Genomic DNA, 12,932 nt, shown 5'->3' with positions numbered 1-12,932 from the left:
AACTTTCATCTATTTAGAGGTATATTATATACATTTCCTATTAATTGTCCCTCCACACAAAAAAACCTTAAAACCCCCTCAAAACCCCAAATCCTGAAGATCCCTACATAAAGCCGGAGTTCTACAGAGGAGGCTTGGCTGTGTGATACAACAAGGTTTATCTTTGTGACAAGCTGGAGTTGAACTTAGTATTATAGCTGCTCATTGCCTGGGACAGAGCTTCTTACCTTGATTTCCAAGGTTCGACAAGAAGTCAACCTCCGTGTGTGTGTGTGTGTGTGTGTGTGTGTGTGTAACAATATGTGTGTAAATGTGTAGTATTAGTTTGTTCAATATATTTTTTTGTATTTTTCTGAAGTGAAAAGTAGGGAGACAGAGAGACAGATTCCCACATGTGCCTGACTGGGATCCACCCAGCATGCCCATCTTGGGTGTTGCTCTGCTGTAACCAGAGCCATTCTAGCACCTCAGGAAGAGGCCATGGAGCCATCCTCAGTGCCTGGATCAACTTTGCTCCAATGGAGCCTTGGCTGTGGGAGGGGAAGAGAGAGAGAAAGAAAAGGGGGAGTGGTGGAGAAGCAGATGGGCACTTCTCCTGTGTGCCCTGGCCAGGAATTGAACCCGGGACTTCCACATGCTGGGCCGATGCTCTACCGCTGAGCCAACCTGCCAGGGCTGTTCAATAATTTTTAATTGTTCCCCATACCTGGCACTGTTCTTGGTACTAAAGATATAGTAGAGAACAAAACAGATTAAAAACAACAGCCCTGCCTTATGTAGCTTATCTTTTTTATGAAGTACAATGAGTAAAATATGTAAAACTGTATAAGTGCAATAGGGAAAAATAAGGCAGGGAAGGGGGTTAGGAGGTAATAGTGGAGATGGGAATAACAATTCTAAATAGAGTGGTTAAGGAAAAACCTAAGGACAGTGACAAAGTGTGCCATGTCATATCTGTCAGAAGAGAATTCCAGAGAAATTTTTTGAAAGTGTGAAGGTCCTGTGGTAGAAATATGTCTGGCATAGTTGAAGAACAGTAAGGAGGCCAGTGTGGCTAAAGCAGATTGACCTGGGGAAAGTCAGGCCAGGTGTAATGCCAAGCCATATCATGGAGGACCTTGATCCAGTGTGAGAATGTGTTTTTTACTCTGAATGAGATGGGAAGGCAATGCAGAGTTTTGAACAAAAGCAATAATTTTATGTCATTGTTTGTGCATGTTCATGAATGGATATGAATGTCTGTACACTTATATAGGCATGTAAGTACATTTCTCTAGAGGGAGCTTGCATAGGCATCTATGACGTTTCCTCAAGAAGCTACCCCTTAATGTACTTTTCTCTACCTGGTTCACTCCTTACTCTGGAGAGACAGAGTGCTGTTGGGCTATCTTCTAGGCAAAACCTTGGCCGGAGTTTGTGCCTGTGTTGAAGCAAACATAATTCTTTCCTTTTGGACACTGTTTTTTTCCCAGGGCTGGAGATGTGAGATGGGCCTGGGGATACTTTTCATTTGTGAAAGGATACTTTCACCCTATTTATCCCATTTGAAATTCAAATGGGAGTGAGGGAGAGGTCAGGGTTAAAGGGTCCATTTAGATTTCTTGATTCTAAAACTGTACCCAGGAGTATCAGTAAAATGAGAGGAGAGGGACTAAAATAGTAAGAGAAATGAGTAACAGTAGTAGTAGTAGTAGTAGTAATTACCATCACTACCATTACCACCACCATCACCACCATGACCATCATCACCACCACCACCACCACCACCACGATCATCACCATGACCACCATCACCACCACCACCACCACGATCATCACCACCACCACCATCACCACCATCACCACCACCATCGCCACCATCACCACCACCACCATCACCACCACCACCACCACCATCACCACCATCACCACCACCACCACCATCACCACTACCATCACCACCATCACCACCATCACCATCACCACCACCACCACCATCACCATCACCACCACCACCACCATCACCATCACCACCACCATCACCACCATCACCACCACCACCACCATCACCACCACCACCACCATCACCATCACCACCACCATCACCACCATCACCACCACCACCATCACCACCATCACCACCACCACCATCACCATCACCACCATCACCATCACCATCACCACCACCACCACCATCACCATCACCACCACCATCACCACCACCACCATCACCACCACCATCACCACCATCACCACCACCACCATCACCATCACCATCACCATCACCACCATCACCACCACCATCACCACCACCACCACCATCATCATCACCACCACCACCACCATCATCATCACCACCACCACCATCATCATCACCACCACCACCATCACCACCATGATCATTGCCATCACCACCACCACCATTACCACCACCACCATCACCATCACCACCACCACCATCGCCACCATCACCATCGCCACCATCACCATCACCACCACCATCACCACCATCACCATCACCACCACCACCATCACCACCACCACGATCATCACCAACACCATCACCACGATCATCACCACCACCACCATCACCATCACCTTCACCACCACCATCACCACCATCACTACCATCACCATAATTACCACCATCACCACCATGACCACCACCATCATCACCATCACCATCACCACCATGACCACCACCACCATCATCATCATCCCCATCACTATCATCCCCAACAAGGGGAGATGTGGTATTGTACTAAATGCACCTTCTCATTTAATCCTTGTAGCTATGTTCTGTAATTTTATTCAGTGATTTCTTGAATTCAGATAAATACTGGTTTATTTGTAGAAAAGTACTTACCTTTGACTTGTAAAATAGATTTCTTGGTATAGGTTTGCTAGGATCTGCATTATAAAAATTGTCTGTAATTGGTATGGCAATTCCCATGTTAGATGGAGGCCTGTAGTTTGTCTGCAGGTGATTAAACAAAGAAAATGTACAATTATTTATTATATCTTCATTTAAATATTTTGATTTTCCAAAAAAATCAATCAAAGCAAATATCTTGTTTTTAGATCCAGGTGTTACAGTACATTTTTATTCACTTTACATTCCCAACCCAATATTTTCTGAAATTTCTACAACCTCAATCCATGTTAATATCACTTGGACATTGTAAATAAGTGAAACACTTTTTAGTACCTAAAATAGTGGCCATAAAGTCAATGCAAAAAAGTTAAACACCTTATAAAAACTCCTAGTGATGTATTTAGTAAATAATTTTTCAAGTTTGGTTATTTGCTTTTTTATCACAAGGAAAAGAATAAGTAATAAGTTAATAGAGTAATGATTTAAGAAAAAATTTTTTCTTTTTTTCCAATGAGAGCAGGGGAGATAGAGAGACAGATTGCCACATGTGCCCCGACCGGGATCCATCCGGAAACTCCATCTGGGGCTGATGCTCTGCTCATCTGGGGCCATGCTCACAACTGAGCTATTTTTAGTACCTGAGGCGGAGGCTCTACTGAGCCATCCTCAGTGCCCAGGGCCAATGCGCTAGAACCAATCGGGCCATGGCTGCAGGAGGGGAAGAGAGAGTGAGAGAGAGAAGAGGAAGGGGAATGAGTGGAGAAGCAGATGGCTGCCTCTCCTGGGTGCCCTGACAGGTAATCAAACCTGGGACATCCACACATCAGACCAATGCTCTACCACTGAGCCAACTGGCCAGGGTCTAGAGTAATAATTTATATGTTAAAAAGAGTCAGATTCTGACAAGGCAAAACTTAAAACTGTTACTACATTGAAACAGGGCCTGTAATATACGTGTGTGTGCATGTGTGTGTAAGCTCAGGACAGGTCAACATAAGGGCAAATAACTTTATATATTGCAAAATCCCAAGATTATACCACCATTAATGTACATAAATTATATTAGTAATGATGAAACTAAGTTACTAAGAAAAATCATTATTTCAGAAAGATTTTACATTTTAGAAATAAATCATCACCACATCTTTGAAATGACAGGAGGACTGAAAAATAACTGGAGTGTTTTGAACATCTTAGGAAAGAAATACTAAGACCAAATGGTTAGTCAGTTATACAAAGTAATATATCACTGGTAGCCTTAAAACAATCTGCTTAGGTTTATTTATTTATTTATTTATTTTTTTACCGGCAAAGTTTTGATCCTATTGAAACCCTGGCTGTCTTTGTGGATTCCACTGATCCAGTCTTTCAATGGGATAAGTATACTAGGAATGTGATGCATAGTTTTGAGATAACTACAGCTGCTTTTCAGTGTTGCCACAAATGTTGTCACAAAGCAGTTAGTTGATGCTCTCCACATAACAAATGCCAGTGAAGTTGAACCCTGGAAATAGCCAAATATATAAATGAAGGTTATTTAAAGTATTATAGATGCACTATGTTTACTCAAAATTCATATGCTGATATCTTAACCCCTAGTGTCTCAGAATGTGACTGCATTTGGAAATAGGACCTTTAAAAAAGTAACTGAGTTAAAAGGAGGTCAATAGACTAGGCCCTAATTCAATATGATGAACGTCCTTATAACAAGAGTAAATTTGAACACAGATACACACAGAAGGACGATGATTTGAAGACATAGGGAAAAGGCAAAGAAAGAGGCCTTAGAACAGGGGTCCCCAAACTATGGCCCGCGGGCCATGTGTGGCCCCCTGAGGCCATTTATCCCGCCCCCGCTGCACTTCTGGAAGGGGCACCTCTTTCATTGGTGGTCAATGAAAGGAGCATATTGACCATCTCATTAGCCAAAAGCAGGCCCATAGTTCCCATTGAAATACTGGTCAGTTTCTTGATTTAAACTTACTTGTTTTTTATTTTAAATATTGTATTTGTTCCCATTTTGTTTTTTACTTTAAAATAAGATATGTGCAGTGTGCATAGGGATTTGTTCATAGTTTTTTTTATAGTCCGGCCCTCCAACGGTCTGAGGGACAGTGAATTGGCCCCCTGTGTAAAAGGTTTGGGGACCCCTGCCTTAGAAGAAATCAGCCCTGCTGAAACCTTTATCTTAGACTTCCATCCTCTAGACCAGGGGTCTCAAACTCGCGGCCCGCGGGCCGCATGCGGCCCACCGAACAATTTTGTGCAGCCCGCAGACTAATCCACGAAGTTCAAAATATTTTGGATAAAATTAAGTAAGCCTAGGGGCCTACTTGTATTTTTCATTTCTCTAGCATCCTAGCTAGATATTAGCTTAGTTAACAGCAGTTGTGATGCGAACTATAGTTTCTGGTCGTTTTGTGACACTGAGTAAACTGCATGTACGATTGTGCTTGTTGTACTGATTTTTTTTTGTTTTCAACTGCAGTGAGAAAAGTGTTGCGTAACAGTTGCCTTTTGTAGACCTAGAGCGGCCCGCCGAATGGCTGTGATCTTGCTCTGCGGCCCATATGCTGAGTTGAGTTTGAGACCCTTGCTCTAGACCCATGAGAAAATAAATTTCTCTTGTTTTAGCCACTCAGTCTGTGGTATTTTTTATGGCAGCCCTAGCAAAATAACACAGTAATCAACTAAAGAATATAGAAAAGGAAAAGAGATAGAAAAAGAGCCATATAAAAAACAGAAATAGAGTGATAAAGTTGATAGACCATAACAGAAAACACACTCCTTTCCAGGAAGAAATACATTGCAATCTAATGGAATGTGGACATTTGGAAATGAGCAAGAATCAGGAAGGATTTATGAAATAAACACCATAGTTACATCTAACTCACATCAATGGGGTTCCCCCCACCCAGTGAGCACCTGGACATTTGCTTTGATAATATGAAGACAATAACTTCAATTGGTACACATTTTGAGAATAAGCTATTCACTTAGCAATCACTGTATTTCACAAAGATCTGTTTTTGGTAAGAATTTATGCACAGTAAATGTATTTGAACCTGGAACAGTATTAAACATTTAGCAAAATTTGATAAATTCTGCTTGAAATTTTAAAGTATTTTGCAATTTTAAGAATGTAGAAATAACTAATAACTAGTGGTATCGTAGATTCTGGTGGTGGTAGTCTTGCTCCTATTCCTGTATTCTGTAGCCATTTAAAACGATCTATTTTAAATGAATTTTAGCCAAAACACATTGAACGAGAATCCAAGCAGGGTTATACTATTAAGGGAAATTTGGGGGAGGGAAGCACATGTTAGAGACAAGGAAGTGAACAGAACAAGCCAGAATGTTGGATGTTCTATAAGACAATGGACCCAATCCATAATGCAACAGCAGGGGAAGAAATGAAATAGTACCTTTCAACTAAGAGAGACTTTAGAGATAAAATCATCACTTACTGTATGAATCTTGTTGGGATCCCAGTTTAAATAAACCAACTATAAATTTTTTTGAGACAATTGGGGACATTGGATTAGAGACTGAGTTTTATAGTACAGAGATAAACACACATTAGAGATGTCTATTGAAGCATACAGGAGTGAAAGGACATGATGCTTGTTGTTCATTTAAAAATGTCAGACTATAAACCAAAAAATTAAACAGGGATGAGAAAACAAAAGTAGCAAAATCTTGACTATTGTTTGAGTGTTAAGAGATACATGGAAATTCTACTTTATATCTTAAAATTTTCATGATAAAAAACTTTAGAATATATAGAAAAGACTGTGTGGATGTGAAAGAATAAATTTCTTAAAGTGTATATATGATACTCTACCAGTTTTAGGGGGAGTAATGGGGGAAATATTGCAAGTTCCTAGTGATTGAGCATTTTCTATGTTTTAGATGCCCTACTTGAATTATCACATTTAATTCTCAAAACTACCCTGTGAGGTAGAAATTATTATTATGATCTCCATTTTATAGATAAGGGAATTTAGCCCAGTAAAGTAACTTTCCCAAGTTCATGTAGAAAGTGTCAGAAGTGAGATCTAACTCAGGTAGTCGTTTTCAGAGCTTACTTTTTTAACCCTTAACCCTAACCCTTCTTTTCCTTAGTGGACATTCTAAATTTTCTATAATTAATACTTCTTTTTGTAATTGAAATAAAATCTTACCTGAGTTAAAGTCTTGCTAGTTATAGAAATGTCTAATATGTAACTATCAGTATAATCAAAAATGCCTTCAGCTTGAACGTCCAACAAATTTGGGTTTCCAACAATTATTTTTAGGAGTGGCACTTCACGTATTCGAATACCTGTAAAAACAAGGCTAACGGTTAATGGTAAATCATAAAAACTTAAAACAATTTAATAATGATTGGCTAATCAGGATTCTAAAACATCTACAGAATCTATTACAAAGACTTCATAATGCCTGGGAATACAGTTAAAAATTTATGTAGAGTTAACTTTTATAGTTATCAGAAAAATTTCACTGTGCAAGTATTTTCTCCAAATTTCTCACAGAAATACTGCTCTGGTGCGCACCCCTATTCCTTAGCCAGGTTCTCCAGTATAAAGGTCAGTTGGTTGGCACTGGCTGCACCAAGTTGGATAACTCGGTATAGAAACTGAAGGGTAGGCTCAATTTGAAGGGCTGTCAGTCAATTTTTCCCCAAGAGGAAACTTCTAAGACAATTAACACAATATGGCACCGGGGCAATTTCTACCTACAGGCCACTTGTTTGCAAACTCTCCATATTGAGAAATTTAATGGAAAAAGAGATTTGAAAAACTGTAGTCTAACTGCTATCTTTACTCATGAATAAATCCTAAATGAGAAGTAATTTTAAATGATTTGTCTAAAGTCTCATTTGCAGTTCTCCTTAAACCAAGGTGACCTGACCAGTGCTTCCTGAACTATGAAGTGGTCATTTTGTTAAAATGCAGATTCTGATTTAGCAGGTCTGTGGAGGGGGCTGATAACTCACATTCCACCCTCTAGTTTTATTGAGGTAAACTGACAATCAAATTGTATATTTTATAAGTATGTAATGTGATGATTTGAGATATGTATACATTGTGAAATGATTATCACAACACATTTACCACTTCACATGTAGTTGTCTTTTTTTTTTTTTTTGTATTTTTCTGAAGCTGGAAACGGGGAGAGACAGTCAGACAGACTCTCGCATGCGCCCGACGGGGACCCACCCGGCACGCCCACCAGGGGCGAGGCTCTGCCCACCAGGGGGCGATGCTCTGCCCCTCTGGGGCGTCGCTCTGCCGCGACCAGAGCCACTCTAGCGCCTGGGGCAGAGGCCAAGGAGCCATCCCCAGCGCCCGGGCCATCTTTGCTCCAATGGAGCCTTGGCTGCGGGAGGGGAAAAGAGAGACAGAGAGGAAGGAAGGGGTGGGGGTGGAGAAGCAGATGGGCGCTTCTCCTATGTGCCCTGGCCGGGAATCGAAGCCGGGTCCCCCGCATGCTAGGCCGACGTTCTACCATTGAGCCAACCGGCCAGGGCTGTAGTTGTCTTTTTATGTGTGGTTAGAATGTTTAAAATCTCTCTTATCAAATTTCAAGTACACAATACAGTATTATTAACTAGAATCACCAGGCTGTATATAACATTCCCAGAACTTAGTCCTTTGTAACTAGAAGTTTGTACTACTCTCTATTTCTATGAATTAGACTTTATTCTTTTTTTAGATGCTACATATGAGTAATACCATACAGAATTTGTCTTTCTTTGTCTGGCTTATTTCACTTAGCACAATATCCTCCTGGCTCAGCCATGCTGTTGCAAGTAACAGGATAACTTTCCTTTTTACGGGTGAACAAGATTCTGTTGTGTAAATATACCACATTTTCTTTGTCAGCGGACGTTTATATTGTTTGTATATCTTGGCTATTATAATACCGCAAGGAACATTGGACTGCAGATATCTCATCAAGATAGTGATTTCATTTCCTTCATATATATACACCCAGAAGTGGGATTACTGGATCATATGGTAGTTCTATTTTAAATTTTTTTTGTGTAATTCCCATACTGTTTTCCAAAGTGGCTAAATTAATTTACACTCCTACCAACAGTGCACAAGAGTTACCTTTTCTCCATATCCTCACCAACATTTGTTTTATCTTTTTGATAACAACCCTTCTAACAGCTGTGAGATGATATCTCACCATGGTTTTTTAATTAATTAATTTATTTATTCATTATTAGAGAGGAGAAACAGAGGGAGAGAGAGGAGAGAGACAGAGAGAGAGAAGGGGGGAGGAGCTGGAAGCATCAACTCCCATATGTGCCTTGACCAGGCAAGCCCAGGGTTTTGAACTTGCGATCTCAGCATTTCCAGGTAGATGCTTTATCCACTGCGCCACCACAGGTCAGGCTCACCATGGTTTTGATTTGCATTTCTCTGATGGTTAGAGATGTCAACCATCGTTTCATGTACCTGTTGGTCATTTGTGACTTCTTGGAAAAATGTCCAGGTCCTTTGCCCATTTTTTAAAAATTTTTTATTTTTTTTTTATTTTTTACAGAGACAGTAAGTCAGAGAGAGAGAGATAGACAAGGACAGACAGACAGGAATGGAGAGAGATGAGAAGCATCAATCATTAGTTTTTCATTGCGCATTGCAACACCTTACTTGTTCATTGATTGCTTTCTCATATGTGCCTTGACCGCGAGTCTTCAGCAGACTGAGTAACCCCTTGCTGGAGCCAGCAACCTTGGGTTCAAGCTGGTAGGCTTTTGCTCAAACCAGATGAGCCCACGCTCAAGCTGGCGACCTCCGGGTCTCGAATCTGGGTCCTCTGCATCCCAGTCTGACGCTCTATCCACTGAGCTACTGCCTGGTCAGGCGTCCTTTGCCCATTTTTAAATTAAATTATTTGGGCTTTTTTTTTTCTATTCAATGTATGAGTTCCTTATTTTTTTTAGATATGAATTCCTTTTCAGGTACACAATTTGCAAATATTTGCTTTCATTCCACAGATTGCTTTTTCATTTCATTACTTATTGTTTTTTATTATTATCAATATTTCTTTTCGCTGTACAGAAGCATTTTAATTTGATGTAGTCCCACTTGTTTATTTTTGTTTTTGTTGCCTGTGCTTTGGGTGGCATTTCTTAAAAAAGAAAAATCATTGCCAAGACCAATGTCAAGGAGCTATTCCCTTATTTTTTTTATTTACTTTTTTATTTTTATGTTTTTACAGAGACAGAGTCAGAGAGAGGGATAGACAGGGCTAGACAGACAGGAATGGAGAGATGAGAAGCATCAATCATTAGTTTTTCGTTGCGCATTGCGACTCCTTAGTTGTTCATTGATTACTTTCTCATATGTGCCTTGATCGCGGGCTTTCAGCAGATGAGTAACCCCTTGCTCAAGCCAGCGACCTTGGGCTCAAGCTGGTGAGCTTTTGCTCAAACCAGATAAGCCCACGCTCAAGCTGGCGACCTTGGGGTCTTGAACCTGGGTCCTTGGCATCCCAGTTCGATGCTCTATCCACTGCGCCACCGCCTGGTCAGGCCCTTTGTGTTTTTGTGTAGGAATGTTATGCTTTCAAGTCTTACATTTAGTCTTTAATCCATTTTGAGTTTATTTTCTGAATGATGTAAGACAACAGTCCTGTTTTATTCATGTGATTACCCAGTTTTCCCAGCACCATTTAATAGGGACTATTTTTCCCCTAGTGTATGTTCTTGACTCCCTTGTCAAAGGTTAGCTGACTAGAAATGTATGGGTTTATTTCTGGGCACTCTATTCTGTTCCACTGGTCTGTATTTATGTCAGTGTGTTTTAATTAACATAGCTTTGTAATATTGTTTGAAATCAGGAAATACAATGCCTCCAGCTTTGTTTTTTCTCAAGATTACTTTGGCAGCTGAAACCTATATAATTATGGTAACCAGTATCACCCCAATAAATTCAATTTAAAAAAGATCACTGGCTATTCAGGGTCTTTAATGTGACATACCATGATAACAGAATAAAGAATAAAAATTATTAATCATCTCGATCGAAGCAGAAAAGGTATTTGAGAAAGTTCAACATCTATACCTGATAAAGCCTCTCAAAAAATTAGATAAATAAGGAATATACTTCCGTTCAGTAAAGGCCATATATGACAAGCCCATAGCTAAAATCAGATTCAAACCCATAGCTAACACACACACACGTCATCATATTCATCGTGCTCAAAGCATAGTGCTTTCCTTCTAAGATCAGGAACTAAACAAAGATGCCCACTCTTACCGCTTCAGTTCGGCACAGGTCAGGAAGTTCTGCCAGAGCAAGTAGGCAATAAAAAGAAATAAAAGGCATCCAAATCAGAAAGGGAGGAGTGAACTTGCAGTTTGCAGATGATAGGATCTTATATACAGTACAGGAAACCCTAATGACTTTACCAAAAAACTGTTCGAATAAACAAGTTTGATAAAGTTTCAGGAAACAAAATCAAAAAACAAAAAGTTGCATTTCTACGCAGTAACAGTGACCTATCTGAGAGAGAAATTGAGGAAGCAATCACATTTATAATAACATCAAAAAGAATAAAATACCTAGGAATAAGTTTAAACAAAGAGGTGAAAGACCTGTCCACTGAAAACTATAAAACATCAGTGAAAGACATTGAAGAAGATGCAGTAAGTGGAAAGAGATTGTGATATTGTGATTTATAATAGGAAATATATATGTATCTTTGGTCTTCTGTCCCATTTCTAGCACAAGGCTTTTTTTTCTTTTCTTTTTTCTTTTGTGTGTGTGACAGAGACAGAGAGAGGGACAGATAGGGACAGATAGGAAGGGAGAGAGATGAGAAACATCAATTATTTGCTGTGGCACTTTAGTTCATTGATTGTGTTTTCATATGTGCCTCGACCGGGGGAGCTACAGCAGACCGAGTGACCCCTTGCTCAAGCCAGTGACCTTGGGCTCAAGCTGGTGAACCTTGCTCAAACCAGATGAGCCCGCACTCAAGCTGGCGACCCTGGGGTTTCAAACCTGGGTCCTCCACATCCCAGTCTGACGCTCTATCCATTGTGCCGCCTGGCCTGGTCAGGCTAGCACAAAGCTTCTGAAACCTTTGGGAGAGCAGCAAAGCTGCCTTTTGTTATGTTAATAAGGTGACTTTTGGATCACACCTGATGATGGAAACCACTTGCCAGGAGAACTAACCACTGACTACAGGGTTGGAATTTTCAGTCCCTGCCCCCACCCCACACCTAGGATGCATCAATCCGATGGCCAAAGATTTAATCAATTATGCTTCTATAATCAAGCCTCCATAAACAGTCAGAAGGTCAGGATTCGGAGAGTCTCTGGGTTGGAGCACGTTGGGGGCTGGGAGGGGAGTGTGCCTGAAGAGGGGATGGAAACTGCACCCTCCCCCCATCCTCTGAACTCTGCACCTGCTCTGTCGGGTGTTCCCCTGTCCTTCAGCATATCCTTTTGTAATAAACGTAATCCAATCCATAAAACCTTTGAGTTCTGCGAGGTGCTCTAGCGAATTAACTGAACCCAAGGAGGAGGCCCTGAGAACCTCCCACCTGCAGCCAATCAGTCCAGGGCGCAGGGAAAGGTCTGGGCTTGCAACCGTGTCTCCAGTTGAGTGGGACCATTTGGCGGGACTGGACTCTTGTGGAATCTGATTCCGTCTCTGGGAAGACAGGGTCAGACCTGAGTTAAATTGTAGGGCAGCCAGCTCACGTCCGGAGCAACGTTCCATTCATAAAAATTAGATTTGGTTCTGTTTTACAAATAAGCGTTTTTTAAAGATTGTGGTTTTCCCCCTTTCATTATGGTTCATATATCTCCTTTTATCTCTCTAAGAGTTTTACATACGCTTAGTTTGTCGTGTCTTCTTGATATTTCTATTTTACAAGTACTTGGAGGTTAACATTTTCCATTTCCTGTGCCTGTTGATCCCCTCCTTGTGCTGCATCATGTCTTTGCATAGCTTCAAAATTCTTTTCCTCAATCCATGTTTAATGAAGGTTGATGTTTTTCCCCATGGAAGTCCATGTTGCCTGGGTTATGAAAATACTCTTACAAAGAGT

The 12,932-nt window shown here is 40.8% G+C and overlaps 1 protein-coding gene across 1 annotated transcript in view; it reads right to left on the bottom strand.

Moving 5' to 3' along the window:
• Positions 1-12,932, bottom strand: part of CATSPERB (cation channel sperm associated auxiliary subunit beta) — a 78,814-nt gene that overhangs the window by 12,284 nt on the left and 53,598 nt on the right. Inside the window, exons 19-21 of the mRNA XM_066276665.1 lie at positions 7,039-7,178; positions 4,161-4,358; positions 2,846-2,956 (exon numbers count right to left, since the gene is read on the bottom strand). Coding sequence (XP_066132762.1) covers positions 2,846-2,956; positions 4,161-4,358; positions 7,039-7,178 — 449 coding nt within the window. The remainder of the gene's footprint in view (positions 1-2,845; positions 2,957-4,160; positions 4,359-7,038; positions 7,179-12,932) is intronic.

This window comes from Saccopteryx bilineata, chromosome 4, assembly GCF_036850765.1.
Source record: "Saccopteryx bilineata isolate mSacBil1 chromosome 4, mSacBil1_pri_phased_curated, whole genome shotgun sequence".
Classification (NCBI taxonomy): Eukaryota; Metazoa; Chordata; class Mammalia; order Chiroptera; family Emballonuridae; genus Saccopteryx; species Saccopteryx bilineata.
This window is presented reverse-complemented; position numbering and strand designations above follow the sequence as displayed.